This window comes from Podarcis bocagei (genome assembly GCF_964188305.1).
Source record: "Podarcis bocagei genome assembly, chromosome: 3".
Classification (NCBI taxonomy): Eukaryota; Metazoa; Chordata; class Lepidosauria; order Squamata; family Lacertidae; genus Podarcis; species Podarcis bocagei.
The window spans coordinates 55,382,822-55,407,593 of record NC_138127.1 but is presented as its reverse complement, the minus strand read 5'-3'; the positions used below and the strand labels follow the sequence as shown (position 1 = coordinate 55,407,593).

The window sequence follows — 24,772 nt, the reverse complement described above, 5'->3', positions numbered from 1 at the left end:
CATGAAGCAGAAATCCACATGGATTTGAAGTCTAGGACATATTAGCTAAGGACTGATCAAATATAGGATGTAACATATTGCACTTACCAGAAGAAAGAGTTTGCAGTTCCATAGTTGTTATCACCCTGTTTTTGGGCTCGGACAGTGATATCAAAGTTTGACCCTGCATTTGGCCAAGAAAAATAAAACACCCCTGAATTAAGAATTTTCTTCAAGGCAGAAACACGATCTTCCTCCTTAGTTTCTTCCTGGAGAGGACAGAATTCTGTTGTCGTGATTCTGTAAACTTCAGCATCAAGTATTTTCCCCACTGATGCACAGCCTGTCACAAGGACCAGAAAATGCAGGGTGGTGTTGCCTAGAAAATGACAGGCACATTAGAATTACATGGGAATACAAATGCTTATTCCATTCTAGACCTTTTCTGTAAAGGCAGCCTGTCAATACAGTGGTACCTCAGGTTACAGACGCTTCAGGTTACAGATGCTTCAGGTTACAGACTCTGCTAACCCATAAATAGTACCTCGGGTTAAGAACTTTGCTTCAGGATGAGAATAGAAATCATGCGGCGGCAGCATGGCAGCAGCGGGAGGCCCCATTAACTAAAGTGGTACCTCAGGTTAAGAACAGTTTCAGGTTAAGAACAGACCTCCAGAACAAATTAAGTTCTTAACCCGAGGTACCACTGTATCTCATAAATATGTTTTGTTTTTGTTTGTTTTTTTCCCAGAAGGTGACAATGTCAAATTGATACCAGATTTAATACATTGGTCTGGGACTAATTGTAGGTATGGCAGAAACCTATGTTGGCATGATTAAATGTATAAATCTGTGAAAGGAAAACATTTCTCACATAGAACATACAAGTGTGAAAAGAAATAGTGCATTAACTGCCAACTCAGCCAGCCTCATTGCTGTACAAGGAGAAAATCTAGTCTAAGGGCATGATCTCATCAGCTCCCCCCCCCCCCGCAAGCTGGGGAACATCTGGGGCAGGAAAGGAGTACTTTGTGGAAATGGTACTCATTCCCTCCACAGCATCCATCATAATATCTGAAAATATATGTCAGGAGAAACATTGCTCTTAACAAGTTGGCCACCTGGAATGACAAGCAAGAGCACTTATTTGTGACTGAATCCACTCTCAGGAGACATCCACGACTGCTGTTTCAAGCGGCAAGCTCATAAAAGTCAATCTGTGAGCTCTTCTATTAGGTACTTAAGCTTTGGTTCAAGTCAGTTTTACTCCTAACAGTGAGTCTGTGGGTCAGTCAATCACAATGCTATGTCTAAAATACAATTTCATAGCTAAATAAAATGTTTTATAAAAAAAATAACAAGCAAAAAACTAACCAACATAGCTGGTCTAAGAGGCATGACAACATTCAGATATTTTGCCACTTGCTTGATAATAAATGTGAAAGGCCTCTCAAGGGAAATGCTCATAAAGGATGCTAAGGGTCAATCAGAAAAATGTCTTGTAACAGGATGCATTATTTAAGACATATAGAAAACAAAGGTAGTCCAGATCTTGATAGACTCCCAACTCTAATCAGCTCCAGCCAGCACAGACAATGGGCAGGAATTATGGAAGCTGTAGTCCAACACTAACTGCTAGTTATATTGGAGTAAAATAAGAATGACTATTCTTCTTTTGATGAGGCACTAAACAGAAAATAAGAGGTCTGTTGTCATTCAGCCATAGCTTCAAAAGCAAAAAAAAGGAGCTTCCACAAGAAAGGTTGGAAATGCAAATTTAAGTCCAGCAAGTAAACCCACAGCTTATTCCCCACTGGACAGCTCATTTTGAATATTTATGCCATAATTCCAGCTGTGCTTAGCACCTTCAAATTTGCATTGCTGACTGTTTCAATAACCAAGAAAAGCTTCCTGTATTTTTTTAAAAATCCAAACCAAAATGAACTGTTGTTTCTGCTCATTATATAAATTTCTCCTTAAGAGTATTTGAAGTTAGAGTAACATTTAAAAACTATCTTCCGACAAAGGCAGAGAAAACATATGCATTACAGCAATAAAGAAGGAGCAGCCACCGGGACAGGGATGGAAAACCTTCATCAGCCCAAGGGCCACATTCTCTCATGGGCAACCTTCCAGGGGCTGCATGCCAGTGGGCCAAACGTGGCCTGTGAGGGGTTCAAATTTAGCTGTTTTTCTCAAACCACACCCACATACCCCATCCTTGAAGTCATATGTAACATCAGCTGTAATATGTAACACACAGCTGCCAATGCACAACAGGAACTTTAAAGTACGCTTCTGATTGTGCATCGTCACAATCATAATCTCCAAAGCAACTTTAGTTGCCCTGGAGTTTTTTCAACATAGGGATACTCAAGAAGGTCACAGAGAAATATGTGCCGAATGGGCCCCATTTAAGCAGACCTGTACATGAGGGGGAGGAGAACAAAGCGCATGCTGTTCAACGGGATGAGTGAACTAGTTTTATATTTTATTTTCATCCTGACTGTAGCTAACTTCCTTGAACAATTTGTCAGGGTACGAGGCTACCTCACGGGGAGGTATAATGAAAAATAAAGGTAATAACCTTCTCCCTCATCACAAAGTTCTGCATTATTCTTGAGACCCCTGGTATGACACACAGCCCAAAGGATTAGTTAACCCTGTCTTCCCAAAGCCCTTCATCACCATGGAAACCTTAGGCGCAAGGACCCTCTGAATGTTCTCCTATATATTGAGAGTATGCTGGCCTCAGAACCCTCTTCAGGCTCTAAACCAAATAGCAGTGAGCTTCATGGGCCCTGAATGCTGGTCTGCAGCATGAAATTAGCCTTGCACTAATTCAGACCACCTTGCTCATTAACATGTGGGGTGGTCAGAAGATCGATTTAAATCTGCTGGTAGATCTCATGATGTTATTATCAGTCAATCTGTTTGCATGCTACCTTTCCAAAGTTAAAAAAAATGTTCAAGGCGGCTTACAACAGTTTATTTTATCATAAAACTTGTTATTCTTTATCAAATAATCCCAAAAGAGAGTACAATGCAGGCAAAATACAATAAAATAATAATCAGTCAATAAGCAACACAGCAGTAAACAAAATTCCCCAGCAGTGTGCTGCTGTCGGGCTTCTCCTGATCCTCCCCCCAGTCATTTTTTGGGGGGAGGGGCACAGGGAAAACACAGGGAGAAACCCCATTGCACAAGTGGAAATCTTTGCAGAGGGTTTCCATTGATGGGGTGTGTTAAGTGAATGCTGCTCACATAATCTGTGTTTCTATACAATTTGACCATGAATCTTACAAATCTACACACTAATAATGCTATTCGGATACCACCTTCTTGTTATTTACGCAATTATTTATGAAATTTCTATCCTACCCTTTCTCCCAAATGAGCCCAGGGCAACAAACATCAAGAAGTTAAAATAATACAGTTCAAAATGAAATAAAAATGTATCTGCAACAGTTAAAAACAATTTTAAAACCACCTAAAAAACTTCCCAACTAATTAAAAAATATCATCTAACACATTTCAAAACATTTGGAACATCTTACATTTAATGCTGTACATGTCTCCTACACTGTCATGCTATGTGCCAATATAAATTCAGACTAGAATTCATTAAGGAAATTGAACCAACAAATACAAAACACTCCCCCCCCCCCAAGGCCCAGCCCATAACATACTTGGATCTTCATTCTGCTCTAGCCCATCCCAAAGGCAAATAATGGGAACTAGTGAGTTGTTCTAGCTGATCAGACCCAATACGAGTTCTGGCTTTTGAGAAACATTACCCAGGCAATCAGCTAGGCAAAACCCACCGTCCTTATAGTGCAAGTATCTTGCATGGGAAATGGTTGGGTTTGTAGCCTATCAATTTTGACAGCCTAATACAGACAAAGAACTAAGACAAAGTATTCACACACAAGTTCTGCAGTATGACAAAAAGGAAGAATTTCCTACTAAACCCCCAGAAGGTCCTTAGTGCCAAAAAGTGAGACTGAAAAACCAGTGTGATTAGCTATTCTGCTTACTGTCTGAATAGCTAGTCAGAACAGTCATGCTTCCTTTTTTGTCTGTTTTATAAGCCAGCTAAGCCAAATGTTTGGATTTAAACCAGTCTTGTCTCCCCACGGTGACTAATTCATATTTCAGAAGATTTATGGAGTTTTCTGCCCAGTAGCTGGTTCAGGCTATTGCTGCTATCGCTATAAACTTTCTTTATCATCAGGCATTCTGGAAAAATCTTTCATGCTCTTACTGACTTACTACCCTCCTTAGGGAGCCTACTTGTTTCAAGGGCTGAACGACCACACTGTCTCTCCCTTCAAGCCAGCCAAACACTTCTTGCGGCAAGAAGCGAAGTGTCTAGGCAGACTCTTTTAAATTCATATTATGGAAATGAAACTGGCACCATGTATATGTCAGGAAATCCACAAATTGGTGGGTGGGATGGTTTGGACAGTATCTGCACAAATCCTATGGAGTCACAAAAACCTTTTCTATCATGGGTTGACTTCAGAAGTAACTAATGCGTTGTCAAAGTACTAGGACAACTATGGAAATTTCAAGGGCTGTGACTGGCCAGGCCATGGCTGAGCCTCTGGTCTGTGGCACAGCCTCTTTCATGCTCTCACAACCCTTAATTAAATATGAACAGAATTCTTGGATTATTATTATTTTTGGTTTTGCATAACCACATCCCCTGACATTCCTTGTTACTGGACATTGGAAAGTTGACTTCTTGTTCATATGATCTTGCACTCAGCTGCCCACACTCCATCATACCCCCCCTCACAAATTGTTTAAATACTTCAGATGCTTTTATGTGCATAAAACCATATGCCAGCCAACGAAGAGGCAAAGCTATAGTCCATTTATTTCATTTACATTTTTCAGTTTTGGATACCACATTCACTCTAGTCGTAGCAGGTTCTCCAGAGATATGCTTGTGCCTTTAAAATACCCAAAGCACCAAGATGCAAAGCAGCAACTACCACGCCACTCACCTCCCTGGCTCCATTTGTCTTGTCACAGGGCTACACCATTGCCTTCAATCAGCAGGAAAAGAGGTTGGAGAAAAGGTTGGGAGGGGCAGTGCAGACCTGTCTATCCCTGCCCACATTAGATGGCTGTAACATGAAATCCAAGGAGGGAGCCATGCTCATTGTGATGAAAATGCTAGGTTCAGGAAACCCAAAATAGAAGGTCACCAGAACAGAGAAAATTGTCAATTGCAGGGCTGTAGTCTTAGTTAACCATGAACTACTGCTGTTAATAAAGCTAGTCATTCAAAATAAAAAGAAAGGGAAAAGTGCTATTCGGTAGAGCTGTTGATTCTTGGCCTGAAAAGGCTGACTTCCTTAGAATTGTTGTATTTTTATGGGCAGGAGCTCTATGCTTTTAACAGATATGTGCAAGCCAAAAAGGGAACAAGTGCAGCTTTCCCTAACACTGTATCTCCACGCCAGAAAAAAGGGGGTCACTTGCTGCATTTCTGCCTGAGCCTCAATGCATAATAAAAGCAGCAGCCCAAAAATCTGTCTTTTATAGTTACTTGTCAGGGAGCGGCTCGTAGGGCATCATTTTTCTGTGGCTGCAGCAATGCAATTTGAGATCTTTCACCTACTGAGCATCATTTCCCCAACAGATTAAAAAAACCAAAACCCAACCAAAGGCAGGACAGGAGATGGAGGATAGGAGCAGGCAAACCTATTCATGATCCTAAGTATTTACTGATAGGTAAGTCAATTAAGACTTAATACCCACCCACTGAGGCTGTAATCTTAAACATATTTACTAAGGAAGAAGCCCTTGTGTAGGATTGCATTTTATGGGACAGCTACCCAAGGCCAACAAGGAGCACAACAAATCTGGTAAAAAGAAACAGAAGCTGTTTTCAAGTTAAAACCAGAAGCTATTATTAGTAAATGCAAAGTTGTTGTTTTTTTTAAAAAAAATAGAAACCCTGCAATAAGCCATTGTTTAATAATTGTCCTTAAATCCAATGATTACCACACAACTCATTTTAAAGAATTAGTCCTTGAAGGTTAACCAAAGAATAGTTTCACTTCATTGTGTCGGATTGAAGGGCACATTGTTCAACTTATTATTCTAAAAATGACATTAAGGTACTTACCAGATCTTAACTGGAGTTCTCCTAAGCACCCATAAGCATCCATGAGCTTCTCATATTGCCCTTTAATTTCTTCCTTTTCTTCAGGCGCTAAGGGAATTGCACAATAAAAGACAACAATTCTTGTTTATTTTTAATCCTTTGATAATACAGCAAACCAACAGAAACTGGCAAGATTTACTTTTCTTTAAGCCTATGGTTTGTGCTAAAGTACAATAACTCATGATAAAATTAAGTCTCCTAGATGCCACAATATTTTTACAACCCAATTCTACTCATGGTTACTCAGAGGTAAGTTGCAACAAAATCAGTGAGACTAACTCCATAGTAAATATGCACAGGATCAGGCCATTTGGCTTCTTTCACAACCTCTTACGCTGCACTGAGGAGGAGAAGTTGGGGTGTAATATATATGCTCTGCAAGGGCCAGAAAGAGATGTCTCCCTAAGAAGACTTATCTATGTGTTGAGCAACTTGACTACAAATTTACATATAGTGCTAATAATACATTTCAGAGATTAACAGTTTTGTATCAACCTTCTATCTCCTGGCACAATAAACGTGTGCAGTGGAATGTGTCCCTACATCTTGGCTACATTCTTCCATACAGTACTATCAATATATTTTAGTCATTATCCAATACACTTTAAGGCAGGTCTAACTGCAGATAATTCTCTATGCATGCAATTGGGAATCCTGCTGTGATTCTAGAGCTTTCTCACTTGTAGGAGAGAAAGAAATAACAGGGCCATTCCCTGTGCAAATCTTCACATCTTTATCTCCCAATGAAAGTACAATGGAGTCACTGGATCAGGAGATGCTTAAGTAGACAAAAGAATGACTGTAGTAATAGACTACAGTAAAACTGTAAAAATAAAGTAATGACATTTAAAGACTTGGGCAAGTGTTGAAGAATGCAAGCAATGTTTGGACTTTGTCATAATCATGCCTCCTAAGAGAAAAGAGGGTTGAAACCAAAGAGTTCATTCCCTTCTTTCAATCAGCAAGTAGAAATAAGCTTTAAGCAGCATGTTGGTTATTGTTCACTGTTTATGATATTTTGGAATGACAAATATGAGGATTATATCCATCCATATAATTTTTTTTCCATTGTAACCTTATAGATCATGTAAAATTATACATGTAGAGATATTGTATTGTTCAGAATACACACCCACACTTCGGTTATTACAGAAAACAAAGCCTTTATACCAAGGTTTGTCCCTAATTAGTAACATATGCTTAACGTTCTGGAAGCAACAACAGAAACCCACAACATTCAGATATCATTGAGCCTTTAGAAGATTGCAAAGCAACTGCACTTTAAATGTAGCAAACATTTAAAAATAAAAAATACTTGGGTTTGTAAAGTAATATTATTACAGTTAAGATGAATGAGGCTGATACTCATGGGTATGCAATGTAATGCAGGGCACTATTCAAGTTTTCTCAATCTGGCTTCTCTAAGGAGCAGGTTGTGGCCAGAATCGTTCACAATCCTGCCCCTGGGTGGGTATGTATTATGTCAGGAGGTTAAAAATTCTAGAAGACCTGTTCCCCTCCACTAGCAGTTATGCTACCAGAACCAAAGGCAAAACCCTTCATTTTTCACAGGTACTTTGCATTGCATTTTATTTTCTTCTTAATAGTCTATAATACCATGTCATATAATATAGATTTTATACAAGTTTACATGGGAAGTAAGTCCAACTGAACTCAGCAGGGCTTGCATACATCATTTTATTTGTATGCACTTTCCTCTGGATAAAACCATGCTCAAGGTGGCTTACAACATGGGGGGGGGGATTACATAATTATAAATACAGTGGAACCTCGGTTTTCGAGCACCTCAGAAGCCGAACGTTTCGATTTTCAAATGCCGAAAACCCGGAAGTAATTGATTCCATTTTCAAATGCACCTCGGAAGTTGAACGGCTTCCGAAGTGCATTTCTCAATTTTCTCAATTTAATTTTGTGCCTCAGTTGTCAAATGTTTCAGAAGTCGAACAGTCTTCAAGAACAGATTACGTTCGACAACTAAGGTTCCACTGTATAACAAAAATAGTGATAAAAAATAAATAACACACATCAAAAAGTACCCAACCAAACTGAACAATTTCCACATTGAAACATAATCAGATCTAATAAAAAAGGTACAAAAATTAATATTGATAACAGCAACAATTCCATCAGCAACAAAAAAACCCTAAGCAATACACCAACCTGTTCAACAGCCTCAGCTTTTGCAGCTGGAGTCTGTCAGGACCCTGCCCACCCAGGGCAGGTGGAAAAGGGCCTGCAAGGCAGGGAGCAGTTCTTCCAAGACTGACAGCCAAGGTGGCTTACATCTCATCAGACATGCACAGAATTGTACTGTTAGAGCTGAGGACAGCAATCCTAATGAGGGGCCAGGGAGGCAAGCATCAAGCAGATCCTCCAGTACATCTGAGTCCTGTCACCTCCTACCAACCAAAGAGGAAGGTAAGAGCAACTATTTTAGTTGCTCGTTCTAAGAATCAGGCCCCAGCTGATCCAGCACCCATCTCCAAAATGTCTACTTTCATGTCTTTCCACTGATGACTCACCATGATAATATACCACCTGCTTCAGCAGAGCTGGGGCTTCCCCCTGCCACTGTTCTTGGCTGACAGAGGCCAGTGGGGAAGCGATTGTGCACCATCCTAACACTTACACACCAGCCACCAGCATTGCATGGTTAGGATTGCTCTACAAACTCCCCTCTCCTATCTCAAAGTGTACAAGTCCTGCAGTATGCAAGTTTTTTGTAATTAACATTACCCTGAGACAGACATTTTCTAGATACGTACGTATGGCCCACTGAACTCCAATGGCCCAGGACAGATAGTATCAATAATACATAGTAGATGGGATTGCATCCCTTCAAGAAGTCACAAGTGAAGCAGAACAGATTCATGGAAGAATAGAAAAGGGACAGAGAGAGTATCTTAAAATATTAATCCAATATTAATCTTTAAAGTACACATAAATAATTGGTTTTCTTGATAAAATAAATAAGCCATCAAGCTCACATTTGTGTGACATGTTGACCATTTCATTTTTCACTTAGAAATGCTTTGCAAATATCTCAATCAGGTTCTCTTTACTGCAGTCCACCAGGCACATATGATTTCCCAAAACTGACTCAATAGACCTCCCTGTTTTTGTTCCTGGCCCAGAACTGTAAAACTGAGGGGTAGAGTTGTCAAGCTCCTGGTTGCTGATAGACAACACGTGACTTTAGTTAGGCCAAGCATTTCCAACTATGGTCCATAGACCACCAGTGGCCAGGCAGCTTAATTCAGGTGGTCCACAGCATGTCTGTAGATTTGTGGTGGGAGGCAGGAGACAGCACACCCATCACATTAAATATATTGAGTCTTGATTGCATTCTAATTGCTTCTTTTATTTCTTATCTCGTATTTTACTGCATTACAATTTGACTGTAATTCTACAATACAGAAGAAATAAAAAACCGATAAAATACAATTTAAAAATCATGCAGCGTCTGCTACAAGTGGGCAAAAAAACCATGAAGTGCTCTGCAAAGACCCTCAGCAATTTTCCATGGGGGAAAAAAGATTGGGAACCACTGAGTTAGGCCATTACTTCTGTAGCCTTTAAGCAGGGAATTCAAAAGTGGGTGGTGATAAGGGGTGGAGTCATTGCAGTTTGGAAAAAGAGGCTGCATTTCCCTCTCCTTTTTGAAAGTTGGCTACAGCCATAGGACACAGCTGAAAGTCTGAAGACAAAACACAGTCCTCCCTCTCACAATATCCAATTCACATCTCTGTCTCCTCCTGTACCAGCACCCAAAACACCACATAAACACGGGTTTATTAATTTATGGAACCTACGGCAACAAGATGCAGCGATAGCCTTGGCCTAAATGGCTTCAAAAGGTTGTTTCCCCCCTTTCTCCAAGGGATTTGCCATAGCAACCTGAACAGCTGCCTAGAAAGCCATCCAGAGGTTTGGGCCTCCAACTCCCATCATTCCTGAGGGCATTGGGAACTCTGGCTGGGGCTGATGGAAGTTGGAGTCCAGAAACATCTGGAAGGTGCCAGGTTGCAGGAGGCTGCCCTACAGAGCCTCCAAGCTCAGGAGCAGTGTAGCTCTCGGTATGCCAGTTGCAGCCAGGGGGCAGGAGGCAAACGGCGAGGGAGGGCCCGTTGTCTTTATGGCTGGATGTTGGCCTAGGAGCGCCACCTCCAACCCGGTGGGTGGGGGGCTCCAAGAGTAGCAAGGCCGCCCACCCCCCACCCTCTCCCCGCCCCACCCACTTTGGCGCGGGGCACTTACTGAGGGTGGCCATCGTGCCGGCTTCCAGCAGCAGGCAGTCCTGGCGGCCGCGCGCCTCCAGCAGGGCGCTGGCCGTGGGTTCCTGCTTCCACAACACCCTCAGCCCTTTGCTCAGAGCCATGGCAGCCGCTTTCCATGGAGGGGGAAGGCGGTAGAGGAAGGGGAAAGTCAGTCACACCAGGGCAGCCGGGGGGGAAAGAAGGCCTCCTCCTCTGAAGCAAGACACACACACACACGCCCCAGAAAACAGTCACGAGAAACTGGGCGGCGTGAGGGAATTTTCTCCCCACAACTTCTCAGCTGCCAGAAGTTCGTTCCAAAGGAAAACGGAGCAACAGCTTCCCGGTGGTGGTGTGTGCTTTTAAATAATTAAGAAAAGTTTGAAAGGAGACCTTGAAAGAAGAGGAGACGGGTATCTCCAAACAAAATATTTAAAAATAAAATAAATAAAAACACCACCCCACGCCGCTGAGGTGTTCCCTCGACTGGAAAGTTGTCCGCCTCGTGGGAGGCTGGAAAGTACTTAGCTGCCTCCTTCGCGCGCCCTGAGCATCTTCTGAAGACAAGTCGCAGCTGAGGCTCTTCTTTGTGTAAGTCAAGCAAGTTTCTAGTCACAAGCCTCCGGCCGGCGGTGCAGGAAAGGAAGAGAGGTCAAAATGCTCTTTTTTTCTGCAAAGAGAGAAGGGGGGGGGCATTGGAAAAACGTCCCCCCCTTCGCGCAAGTTCTTCTTGCCCAATTTCCGGACTTTCTGTTTCCTTGTTGGAAAATCCCTCCCTGTTTCCCGCTACCGCCCAGGGCGGCGGCGGCGACGTCGTCTTCTTTCTTCCACGCCGCTCTCTTTCTCTCTCTCTCTCCTCTTTTTTTTCTTTTTCTTTTTCCTTCGTAAACTTTCTGGACGAGTTCAAGTTCCTCGAGTCTCCGCCTCTTTCTGCTCCTCGGGGGACAGGTGAGAGGCGCTGTGTCCCCGCCCTGTTTCCCTTCCCAGAGAGTTGCAAGATTATCACACTGGCTCCCCCAAGAGGAGAGGCAACTGCGGTGCTCTTTTCTCTCCAAGCAGAGAGAGTCAGAGAGACAGGCAGATGCTGCCAAAGCGAGAGACTGTAAGGCAGCTGGATTGGCCATCAGCCAGAATTTCTACAGTCCCCCCCCCCTTGCATTCTTCCTCACTTCCTGCCCCAGTGAAATACTTTAGCTCTGCTCACCAGCTGTTCACTTTTTGTTGTGATGAACCAAGTGTTGAATTTCTTTCATGCATAGGGCTGGAGAGTATATGCATATAGGGCTGGATGCAGAAGTTCCCTACATGTTCAGTAGACACAGGAAAGACTCCCGCATGTACACTAGGATTGAAAGGTTCACACAGAAATCTAGTAATGGAGCCTGCTATTCCCAGTTTCAAATCTCAGAGCATTTGACCACCATGCCCTAACTTTGTGCTTCAGTAGGTGTTAGACGTTGGGATAATTAGATGTGCTCCCTCTCTTGCACACACTGTACTGAACTCATGAAAGAGGTATTAATTTCCACATTTTATTAATTTTTGTTCAGCAATATTTATACATATAGTGTTGCTGGGTTCGGAGTGTAGATTTGTACAGCTTTAAAGTCAAACTGCATAATATAATTTCATTTGGGCTGTTCTAGTGGTGGTGTCATGTCCATATCAGGTCCAGCCCAGTTTTCAATCCAACTCTTTTATTGGTAGAAGAAAATGGGGGGGTAGGGGGGGAATGCCTTCAGTCGGGACCATTTCACACCATACTGTTACAGCTGCCATTTACCATCTGTTTGCTTGCTAATAGTAAGGGATGATGGGTTGTTAATCCCTCAGTGGGAGTTAACAAATTGAAGCTATGATGGTTTATATGTAGTGTTGGATCATGGACAAGTGTTTTGTGGTGAGAGGGGGACAAAAGAAAGGAGATGGCAGCCTAAACTTGGAAATGGATAGCTGTGAGCTTAGCTCTGATCACACGGCAGTGAATGGAGCATTTTTCTAGAAAAAGAGGTGCCAGAGCTCACCATGAACTTCTCCCTTGTTCTCTTAGTATTATGGCCAACAATTACAGCCAGTTGCAACACACCAGCACCAGTATACAAGCCCCAAATAGGGACGCCACAACTCAGAATATAAGGCATGCAGGATAGGGCCAAAGTACTATGGCTTCGTGTTATGTGTACATTTGTCTTCCCAGAACTGTTGAAATGGCCTGTGCCTCATGACTCCACACATAAACATGCAACAGGAGTTCACACTCCATGGTAAAGGACAAAAGCAGCATGGCATGACTGTCAATTCCCTGTTGGCTTTGTGAGAAGAGAGATGTTCTGTGGAGTGTCCACAGAGTTCACTTCCCGTCCCTCTTTTTCTTTTTTGTTTACTTATTTCATAGTAACACAAGAAGAGCCTGCTGGATCAAGCCTGTCTAGTCTAACATCCTGTTCTCTCTGTGGCCACACACATGCCTGTGGGAAACTGGCAAGCAGGACCTGGGCACACAAGCACTCTCCCCTCCTGTGGCTTCCAGCAACTGGTATTCAGAAGCATCACTGTCTCCAACCTGTCCTTATAACCCATTCTTCCTCCCCAAGGGGAGTCCAGGATGGCTCATAACAATAAAGTTACACAAAGCAATTCAAAACATTATAATATATTACAGACAGCAGTTAAAACCAGCCGTATAAAAAAAAATCATAAAATTATTGGGAAAATAATCTGGGTAAATAAGGAAGTCTTCACATGTTTCCTGAATGGGGACTGCCTGATTTCCCTTGGGCAGTGATGCTGACAATGGTCTGTCCCAGATCCCCATTCTTCATGTTATTGCTGGTAGTGGAACCATAAGACAGGCTTCTCTCCCTGGTTGCAAATTTCAGCTTGGAAGGTAGTAGAGAAGTCAGCCAATCATCTTCCAGGCACTTGAGTCCCAAGCCATTAATGTTGCTGACTCTCCATAGCCAAGGTGACTTCCACCTGAAGGATTTGTACATTCAATCAGGTACCAGTTGTTGCCCTTGTGAGACTACACTTGTGGCCTCTTTACTTGTATGTTCCATTACATTCTCTGGCAAAGTCCTCCTTTTCCTGGCATGATAGTTATTCCTACCCCCTACCCCTTAGGACTTGATCCTTCACATCAAAAAGCCTGTATGTTCCCTTGGCTAGCCTTGAGCCAAATAAACTTTGAAGCTTCCTGGGTATGCAGTTGGGTGGCTCCACTTCCTTTTCCTTCTCTAGGCACCCATTGTGTTCTTCAAAAACACCCAACCCTGCAACCCTATAGAGCTGTCCCTGCTACCCTGCCTATGTGTCCTAACTCCCAACCCTAGTGGGTCACTGGCAAAACATCTTCCAGAGATTAGCCAGTTAAGAAACGTTTGTGTCTGTTCTCTAAACAAAAGACCAGGCCGGGGGGGGGGGAGGAGAATCTTCTTTCTTGAGATGCCACAGGGTAGCATTCTATCCTGAATATCCCAGGGCTTTGGGTTTAGGACAATGTACCCACATAGCTGCAATGGTTATGTTTAAAACCTGGCTGCAGTGGAAGGCAGGGTGGTGGTGCATAAACTTGACAGAATGTAGAAAGAAGTCTGTGTTTTGAGAATTTTTTGGGTGTGTGTGAGAAAGGGGATCTGTTTAGCTCATTTATCAAGAAGTTCTACCCTCCCTGCTTCTTTCACTCTAACTACATTGTAAACTATTTTTCCCCTAGCTGTGTTTGAATCACTTTCTGAACATTGGTCTTTTGCAAACTGTAATATTTGCTTCATAATTATTGAATGTCGAAGAGACCACCCATTCTTGTATTTGGTTTATTTTTACAAACTATTTTAAGTGTTTCTCACTGTCACACATGCAATGCCACACACTTTTCAGTAGGGGATATATATCTGAGGTGCCTGTTGTCTATCAAAGGCCAAGCTAAATGTGACCAGCTCTCAGATGTGGAAGGGAATGGCCAGCACTCATTGACAGAGCACATGCTTTGCACATGCAAGGTTCCAGGATCATTCTCCAGTTAAATAAGGTTGCCATATTTCAAAAAGTGAAAAATCTGGACACAAAAGTTGATGAGATTTTTTAAGTTTTGCAAAATCTATTTTAAGAAAAGTAAGTTTTTGAGCTATTTTTAAGAAAATTTGCCACTTCCTACATACGTCTGAATTTTCCTGGACATTAAATCGATTTCTGCCCAGGCACTGTTACAAATGGTTGAATCCCGGTTATGTCCGGTAAATTCCAGACATATGGCAACCCTACGTTAAAGGATCTTGGGCAGCAAAACTACTGGGAAATATGTCTTTCTGAGATCTTAATAGTCACTGCCACGTGGGAGTCGATAATGCTAGGCTAGATGAAGGCAGCTTCATATTTATTTATGTATCCTGCCTTTCCTCTGGAGAATGACAAAGATAAAGATGTGCTGGGGCAGCAAGGTCATGAAAGGGCAGAACGACCTTATTTCAGTAGATACAGGAAGAAGGAAATATGTCACCTGGGGTTAAAAAAGCAAGCTAAGTGGTGAGTCATCTAAGGCCTACTGTGACATATTTTCTAAGCACTTAGAAGGCAATGTTGCTCATATGTGCTCTGACCTAGATATCATCATTAATACAGTTCCAGTTCCATTTGCTGCAACCTGAGGATGTAGCCAAGGTGCCTGGAGAGGTTTTTCCAGTAACATGTGCTCTCAACCATTGCTCAACTTGGTTACTGGAGCCAAAGTGAGCTCAATGGCTCCAGAAGGTTATAAATGCTGCACTGGCAGAGGAAATGGTTCTTGCCACTCTGAAGTAGATGGTTCTGAGACCACACCTGGGAGATTGTAACAATTATCAGCTACTTGCCAACACCCCCTTTTGGCAAGGTCCTTGAGAGGTGATGGTGATTTCACCAGGGTGCTATTGGATGAAACAGATTATCAAGACCAGTTAGAATATAGGTTTAGGTGGCGATTTGGCATTAAAAGATGATTGGTCGACCTCATAGGAGCCAACTCCAAAGGGGCCAAGTCCTGCACTAGCAGGACTCAAGCTGTTTAGTTTATTCCAGCCCACAGTCATCTTCCAAGCCTAACCTAGGGTTGGAATAATTCTATTTGGTATTTGGAAGAAATGCAGGGCTCCCCCCTCCCCCCAAAGAGAAAAACTCTTCATCCTTTATATATTCTTAGATCTTACCTCTGTACTTTAAAAACGTAGAATCTCTTAGCAAAAACAGACTTGCCATGACAGATGCGAAACCTTTCCTATTAAAAGTCTGTTTTTAGCAGCAGCTGTTTAAAAGCTTGACTCCTTTCATCCCAAAACTATTTGCAGATGAGTAAATTTTAGCTAGACCATATTTATTTAGGCAGAGAGAGTGAACAGACAACCATATTTTTTGTAGTCTTATTTTGTTTTGACTCTCCAAAAGGAGCTGGTATAATATAGTGGCTTAGAGGCTAAACTATGAATCAATAACTTCTTGGTTCAAAACGTCATCAGACTCTTAACATGTTTTTTAACATGTCTATTGTGGTTTCTTAACATGTTTTATAAGTTCATCTGACTTTTGAAAAATGTGCTAAGCGCGTGTATTAAAGATAATAGAAGGAGAAGCAAAATCACATCTGTAGAAGTACTGGGGGAAATTGTATCCGTCAAACAGGAGGTGGTGAGAATGAAGCTTTCTTGTTCAGTTAATGAATTGTTCCCATTAATAACAATTTATTTAAATCCCATTGAGTTGTATCCTCCTCTCAGCATGAACAAGCAATCAGCAGAGAAATCACCCACTGAGTTTCAATTAAACTCTATTAATGATAGCTATTAAAGTACCTCTAAAGTTAAAAAAAACCCAAAACCACCAAAACAACCCTATGAATAGAATCTTGCATTTTTAATGTTGACTCTGTTGATGTTATCTTTCCTATGATCATTGTGTGCATGCATTCAAATAAGACAATTAGGCACATCCAAACTAATACTTACTACTTTTGCATGAGTATATTGAAAAAAGAGGTATGCAGAAGACAAGTATAGCCCAATGTACCAAGTACATGAAGGATCAAGTTGATTACCTTTTAGAAAGTCCAGGTTCACTGTAGGGAAATGCACTGAGCAAGAGTTTTTGGTATATTAAGTATATATTTTATTTTATATTTGCCAAATTTGAGATGGGTCCTTTCATGCTCTTTATAACAAAGTTAAATGCTAGAGTCCTAAATCCACGTAGTAACAAATGACACTTAAGGCTGCATCACAAATACCTGGCTGACAACTGCTCCTGCTCACAGTACAGTACATGACCCCTCTAAATTTGGAGCCATTGAGTTTAACAATGAGATGTTGACTCTATTAGCCTTCTGAGTTGTTGATATTTTGGCCAGGATCTAAAGAACAGTTAAACTAGCTTCTCCAAGTCTATTGGTATGAGCTTTCGTGTGCATGCATACTTCTTCAGATACATGCACACAAAAGCTCATACCAATAACAAACTTATTGGTCTCTAAGGTGCTACTGGAAGGAATTTTTAAATTTTGTTTTGACTACGGCAGACCAACACGGCTACCCGCCTGTAACTAGCTTCTCCAAGGTGAGCCCAAGAGAGATATATCGTATTTTTCGCTCTATAAGACGCACCAGACCACAAGACGCACCTAGTTTTTGGAGGAGGAAAACAAGAAAAAAAATATTCTGAATCTCAGAAGCCAGAATAGCATGAGGGATTGCTGTGCAGTGAAAGCAGCAATCCCTCTTGCTGTTCTGGCTTCTGGGATAGCTGCGCAGCCTGCCTTCGCTCCATAAGACGCACACACATTTCCCCTTACTTTTTAGGTGGGAAAAAAGTGAGTCCTATAGAGCAAAAAAATACGGTAGTTATTTTTATCAAATGGTTGCTCCCCACCCGCAACTTCTTGACAAACTGCAAATGGTTTGCAATATAGCAGAAAACCTATTCAAAGAAAAGTCAAGCATTCTCTTGGGACAGCACACACTCAGTGCATGAGCCTACATTGCTCCATGGAATACAGACTGCATGTTGAAAATGCCTCCTATCATTGCAGGAGTCCTTTCACGGGGGGGGGGGGTCACCCTCACATCTAGGGTAAAAACATTTAGAAAGATTGAGGATCCATTCAAGTAACAGTGCTTACATTTTCTTTTCTTTTTTTTTAAAAAAAAGATAAAATCATATAACTGTAGAGTTGGAAGGGACCACGAGGATCATCTAGCCCAACCCCCTGCCATGCAGGTATCTTTTTGCCCAACATACTGCTCAAACCCATGACCCTGAGATTAAGAGTCTCATCCTCTACCAACTGAGCTATCCCAGTGGGTCTAAGCAGTGGGAGTAATTAAAAGGACTTTCAAGATGGTTATTAATCAGGGCAGTGCCATTGCAAGATGGCCATATGTTTAATTTACTCTGATCTTCCTGCAGCCCAGGTCAAAACTGTCTTTTCAACAGATCCTGTTCTAGAAAGTGAAGCATCAGACGCATAACAACTATCATGGAAAAATAAGAAATCTCACTATATACATGGGCATGAATTGATGCTCAAAAAGATGAGTGCCCCATGGGACAAGGTGTGGGTAAATGCTTTCCTTTGGGAAATCACTCCCCACACACACACTTAAGTATTGGGAGCTTATCTATCTCCCTTATTTGTTTTTCACTTGAGAGCAGGATTTAAATTGACTTTTTGTTAAGCCACTTTTGCTGGATTGCAAAAGTGTGCTAAGCAGGGCAGCAGCCAGCAATTATTATTTTACTAAGCTAGATGCTTGATGCAGCTGCCTCCCTACAGCGTCAACTGTTGAGGCAGCCACAAAGCAGTCCTGCTTTGAAGAGAAAAGGGGAAATTGTTCTAGTTAAAGCAGGATTACCAGATGTTCCCGGGGACAGTCCCCAGATTTGCAAATCTGTCCCCGGACAAATTCTGTCCCCGGAATGTCCTCAATTTGCAAATCTGTCCCCGGGAAATGTGGTGGCAGCAGCCTCAGCAACCCGGAGCCAGCCTAGTAGCGCAGTTTGCTCTGGCTGCCTTCATGGGCTGCTCACTGCCGTGGTGCCCGCCATTTTGTGCACAACACATCATATGGGGACTTTTGGGTTACATACCTTGGGTTACATACACTTCAGGTTACATACACTTCAGGTTACAGACTCCGCTAACCCAGAAATAGTGCTTCAGGTTAAGAACTTTGCTTCAGGATGAGAACAGAAATCGTGTTCCGGCGGCATGGCAGCAGCAGGAGGCCCCATTAGCTAGAGTGGTGCTTCAGTTTAAGAACAATTTCAGGTTAAGAACGGACCTCTGGAACGAATTAAGTACCGTATTTTTCGCTCTATAGGACGCACTTTTCCCCCTCCAAAAATGAAGGGGAAATGTGTGTGTGTCCTATGGAGCGAATGCAGGCTTTCGCTGAAGCTATCCGCAAGCCTTCGGAGCGCGGCAGGAGTTCCTGCCGGGCTCAGAAGGCTTGCGGATAGCAGCAAGCTCCGGGAGCAAAGGCGAGGTTGTGCGCAACCTCGCCCCCGATTCCGGACCCGTTCTGGGGGCTGGGGTCGGGGGAAGCTCAGGCTTCTCCAGCCCCGCAGCTAAAAAGGAAGCCAAGACAGCGAGTGGGCTGGAGAGGTTGTGCAAAGCTAAAGAGGAAGCCAAGACAGCCACCTGGATAATTCCCCTCCCCCTTTATTTCCCCCCAAAAAAACTAGGTGCGCCCTATGGTCCGGTGCGCCCTATAGAGTGAAAAATACGGTACTTAACCCGAGGTACCACTGTACAATATGGATGTGTGCTTGGGCCCAGGGTATTTTGCCTCACCATCCCCACTACTGACTCCCTGTTGCTACTCAGCTTCCAAAAAAAATAAAGTGTCCCCGGATTCATTGAAAAAAAATCTGGTCACCATAAGTTAATGTATGGATAGGTATGCTACTTTTTAGGTACCTTGGCTGAAATGTTTAACAGTTTGAAAATTAACTGACAAACAGCAGTCCCAAGAGGTTAAAAAAAGTTGATATAGATGGAAATTTTCTTGGTTAATATGCGTTTGCCTCTCAGGATAGTGTGTTTCCTTTCTTTTAATGCAGCTAGTCTCAAAGTGCAGGGAGATATCTCAGATGCTATGAAAGGAAATGCATAATTATCTATACTACAGGAAATACATTAGAGAACTGCACAATTAAAGCTAATGAGTTCTAAATTAATCAACAGTAGCAACCAAATATTCTTTAAAGAGCCAATTGAAGTGATACAAAAAAATACCTGTATTAAGAATATCCAGTGTAAGCTGTGTCAACAAACTTGGCTTCAAGTGTGAGTTGTAGTGGTTTATTTAACTTAAGAGTGTTCCTTAAGTTTTTGCTTTTTGTTAATGCTATTAAAGCTGAGTTGCAGATACAAATGATAAAATTTTCACCCTTGAAATAAGTACTCTTATTATTGCAAAAATGCTCAGAAATTATGGGTTTTGTTTTGTTTTTAATTTTAAGGCTGAGGGCCACCAAATAATGAGACATTATGCAGCAAAATTTTGTCATTTTGTTACCTGCAGGTTGGCATAATCTACATAGTTTAAGACCAAAACTAAAAAAGAAGTTTTGTTGCTATAGCTACTCATGATTGTTTAACAAAATTAAAATCAACTTCAGTTGCTGAAATGTCAACAATTATTCATCTCATTTATCATTGCTGCCATTTTTAATAATGGCAGAAGTGCAATATTAGAAAGTAGCCCCTAAGCTAAATTTCATAACGGACTGCTAAAAATGATTTCCAGTCATGCCTCTGTTCTGGCTAACTTTGAGCAGTACCTAGCCTAGATATGGAGGGTGGAGTTTAAACACAACTCTCCTAAAAAGACAAAAAGTTACACTTTTGTAAATCAAGAAAATCTTTAATAATAAAAAAGACAAAAAGTTACTATATATTATTGGAGTTTTTGTGTAGAAGCAGATATATGCCCCTAAATATATTTCTTATGAGATATATAAGGAAATCTGGAGATGATGTTTGTATATAAGGTTTCACGCTACCAAGATTCAATGCAACTTTAAGCTCTTTCAGGATGTAATACGGTAACTAGAATGATATTTGTGCAGAAGCTTTGTAGATTTCAAGCACTTAAAAGAAGCCTCTTACTGCCAGGAGAAAATTGCAACTTTGGTTCAAAAACTGCATCCTAAAATAAAATGGGAGATGTGTCCTTGGTGAAAAGTACAGATGTGGTGGTACCTGTAAACACCTGTTTTTATAGAATAGCAAAATAATGGTGGGGGTCACAAAGTTTCTTTTATGTATAAATATTTATTATCAATTTAAAGACTTAATTTGCTGGGAAGTTACAGATCTGCCTTTTCAAATGGTCTTGCTACATACATGGCTTTTCCACACTGAAACCATCTCTTCTGTTCTTCTGTCCCAGTTTGTCTTTTAAAGATGGTAAGTCTGCAACTTCTGTCATCAGGATCAATTTAAAGTTTGGTAAAAAGAAATCCTCAGCGAACCAGTAACAAAGATTGACACAAAAAGTGAATATACAAATGCTGGAAAAGTGGTGCTGTGAAAAAGTGCCTTAGAATTTACTATACACTTTGCAGTAACTTCATAAATTGTTTCTACATGCAAGATAGATCTCATTACATTTGGCATAAAACATTTATACACATTCTTTACAATTTGTACATATCTGAATGGCTGTATCATAACACTTTATGGAATTCTGGAAGACAAACTAAATTAATAGGAAAACAAAAAAAATGTAGAAAAATAATTAAACACCTGACAATAGAGAGGATTGAGCCATGTTTACCTTCTAGGATTTTGTGTTTTTGGGGGGGCTGGGTACAGCATTATATTATCATGACAGAGATTCTTTATTACTCTAACACACACAAAATGACAACAGCGCACAAGTCAACAGAACATATAGGGAGTACTACTCTCTTAGAATGATTTGGTAAATAAATGTTTATTTATGCAGTGAAGACTAATTCTAATGGAAGTTGTGTGTGGTACAGTGAGAAAATTTGTGGCAACACACCTTCAAGCCTATATTGCCCACTGTTGGTATGCAAAAGCTGTTTTAACACCAGTGGCCTGAACATAACATTTCAAGCATAGTTGCATTTTGAAGTAGATACTTGTTTTATAAGCCCATGTTGTATTCAACACCTGAATAAATGGTCTGTTTTCCAGAGGTAAAAAATAATGAATTTTGGCCGTTATGGGATCGTTTTAAAGTGGATCAAAAATGTAGTATCATGCTATTATATAAGCACCCAGAATCTGGCAGTGACCTTGAAACATTTTCTATCATGGCAGTGGTGATGGGACATGAGACACTATTGATGCTACACACTTGGTAAGGACAGAGCAAAAAGGCTCCAAACACACAACCATGACTATTGGATAGTTAACCAAAGTGCATGGCTCAGAATTACTGGATGGAACAATATCTTCCAGATGTTTGGAATGGCTGTCTTTAGGTTCAGCTCTTTTTCTTTCTCATATACACAGGAAGAAAATAATAATCTAGCCCTCAAGTTTTGAGGCATCTGTGGTTCAAGGACAGGATATTAAAAGATTCTCATATGCGTCAGCAACTTTATTTCAGATTTTGTATACCATTGCTACAGGAGAGGGAAGCTAAACTGCTTTCAACAGCAGGCTCGCATATAACAAAAAAAGTATATGCTAGAAAGCATTTCAGCAATCAGGATAAAGTATTTTAAAAAATCTAATCAGGTGACACAGAATACTCTTATAGAGTATGTTACCCTTGGCAACAAACCATTTGGCAATTTGAAGCCCTAGCATAGAGCAGAGTAGGGGAGCCCATGGCCTTCCAGATGTAATTGAATTCCAACTCCCACAGCCCTGGAACCAAGGCAATGGTCAATGAGGATGGGAGCTAGCTCCAACTGGAGAGCCATAGGTTACCCTTCCCTAATATAGGGCATTTTCCAGTTCTACTAAGATAGTGGGTAGGAAGGGAAAGCATATAGGATAAAAATATACATAAATATCCAAGGCATTTAGGTTAACAAAGTAAACTCCTGAAATTTTCACTTTCTTTTGCATTTTATTTCTTTAAAAAAAGGCTTTTTGGATGGCGAAGACTTAACTTATTTGCACTGCCCCACCAAAAATCAGAAAAGCACTTTGGAGTTCTTCATTATCTGTCTCTGTATCTACATCATTGGAAAGCGACTGAGAGCCTGCCTCAGCTTTTGTGCAATCTGAAATAGACAAACAAATATGACACATGAAAAGTGAGATACCCCCATATATTCAGAATTATTCAGGTTTATTTGTTTTTGAAACTGCTTGGAGGTGGTTGTTTTTACAGTCGTTATATAAATTGTAATAAATAAAATAAACCTTATCTCAAAGAACTTATGAGAACATTTTAAACAATTCCTTCCATTAACATAGAAAAGGTAAACAAACTGTATAGACCTATTATAATCATTTATTCTGCATGCTGTTCAAGAAACCTGATATCTTTGACAGCTCAAACATTTGTCCATTTGAAGCATATTCTAGCACTCTTAAAGGTTGCTGTATCATGAATAAAAATATAGATGATTTTTTTTTAAAGGCAAGTTACCAAATAATTAAATCTGCTTACTAAGTAGTCCCAAAGGAGAAAGGATGAACAGTTGTCTTGTGCTACCTAAAATGGCAATTCTTTCCAGACAGGTATCAGAGTTTTCCAGTGGCAACAATGTCTGGTGATTAGACCTACTTGTGTGGTTAGAAACATTAACTTCCATCTTTCAAGTTATATGCACACACACATTTTTGAAGCTTTGATTGATTCGCACTTCCCTGGAAGGAACAGGCTTGTAGCTTGGGGGTAGACACTGATTCATTATTGTCACTTGAGGCCCAGGTAGAGTAAGTGGCTAGTAGTGTCTATTTCCACTTATGGCTTGTTTGCCAGCTCTGGCCCTACCTGGCCAGGGCTAGCTTGATAATAGTGAGCCGGCCTCTGGTAACTTCCAGATTGGACTCTTGCAATGCACTCTTTATAGAGCTGCCATTGAACATGGTTTTGAAGTTGTAACTAGTGCAGAATGCAGCTGAGCGGCTGCTGGTGGATGTCTCTGGCTGGACATGTACAACAATAGTTTCCAACTAGCTGGAGAGCCCAATTTCAGGTGTTAAGCTTCCTGTTTATGGAAAGCTCTCCCCAGGGAGGCATGCCTAGCACCAGGTAAAAACATCCACTCAGGCTTTGGCATTGTAATTTTCTGCTTATCTTTTTGGGGAGTGGGGTTGGGTGGGAACACACACACACAGTGCTTTTTTCTATTAAAAATATTTAGGGGTACTCTCATTTTCCTACTCATGTTGAAATACTGCCCCTCAATGAGGCCAAACTTAGATTCACAAAATGTTTAGGGGTATGCATACCCCGGCATCCCCTCAGAAAAAAGCACTCTGTGTGTGTGTGTGTGTGTGTGTGTGTGTGTATGCGTGTGTGTACACTTTGGGATTTTTTTCTGTAGTTTTTACTATTTATTTTTGTAATTATAGGTAAAGGGTAAAGGTAAAGTCCAGTCAAAGGTGACCATGGGGTGTGGCACTCATCTTGCTTCAGGCCACAGACAACTTTCTGGGTCATGTGGACAGCATGCCTAAACCGCTACTGGCGCAATGGAACACGGTGACGGAGGCCAGAGCGTATGGAAACACCATTTACTTTTCAGCCACAGCAGTAGCAATTTATCTACTTGCACTGGTGTGCTTTCAAACTGCTAGGGTGTCAGAAGCTGGGATAGATCAACGGGAGCTCACCCCATCATGCAGATTCAAACTGCCAACCTTCAGATCAGCGAGGCTCAGTGGTTTAGACCACAGTGTGACCAATGCCCCTTTTATAATACTAAATAAAATAATAATAATAATAATAATAATAATAATAATAATAATAATGCTGTTGTTCTGCTGTAAACAGCTCTTGTCCCAAATATCTGAAGCAGCAGCTCCTTCCACATTGACCTACCAGGATATTAAGATAAACAGGAGATGTCCTGTTAGAGGAGCTGCCATCTCTGTGGTCAAGGGACAGCTTTCTGTGTGGCAGACCCTGGTTGCAGAATGACCTTCCTTCTGAGGTGCACTTTGTGCATCCACTGGATGCTTTGACGACTGGTGATGATGCACCTCTTACCCAGGCCTTTGGGTGAGGGTCGTTGCTCCTCCTGCTTTGCTATGTACTGCTGTTTGGTGCTGATGCTTTATTACTTGGTTATTGGTTGTTTTGTAGTTTTGTTTTATGATTTTAATATACACTGTACTTGTTTTAACTGTAACATCTTTGTGACTTGCCC

At 41.3% G+C, this 24,772-nt stretch overlaps 2 protein-coding genes across 6 annotated transcripts in view; both read right to left on the bottom strand.

Annotated features, from left to right (window-relative positions):
* SYNJ2 (synaptojanin 2) overlaps positions 1 to 11,543 on the bottom strand; it is a 51,449-nt gene extending 39,906 nt beyond the window's left edge. The window contains exons 1-3 of one of the 3 annotated variants that reach the window (XM_081187424.1): positions 10,440 to 11,543; positions 6,123 to 6,209; positions 88 to 358 (exon numbers count right to left, since the gene is read on the bottom strand). In XM_081187424.1, coding sequence (XP_081043550.1) covers positions 88 to 358; positions 6,123 to 6,209; positions 10,440 to 10,560 — 479 coding nt within the window. In that variant the 5' untranslated portion in view covers positions 10,561 to 11,543. Of the gene's footprint in view, positions 1 to 87; positions 359 to 6,122; positions 6,210 to 8,947; positions 8,966 to 10,439 lie in introns of those variants that run through there. The other 2 variants (XM_081187423.1, XM_081187425.1) reach the window with 2 other exon arrangements.
* Positions 11,544 to 20,718: 9,175 nt separating this feature from the next.
* Positions 20,719 to 24,772, bottom strand: part of SNX9 (sorting nexin 9) — a 46,334-nt gene continuing 42,280 nt past the window's right edge. For all 3 annotated transcript variants that reach the window (XM_081187437.1, XM_081187436.1, XM_081187438.1), the window contains one exon: positions 20,719 to 22,672. In XM_081187437.1, coding sequence (XP_081043563.1) covers positions 22,625 to 22,672 — 48 coding nt within the window. In that variant the 3' untranslated portion in view covers positions 20,719 to 22,624. The remainder of the gene's footprint in view (positions 22,673 to 24,772) is intronic.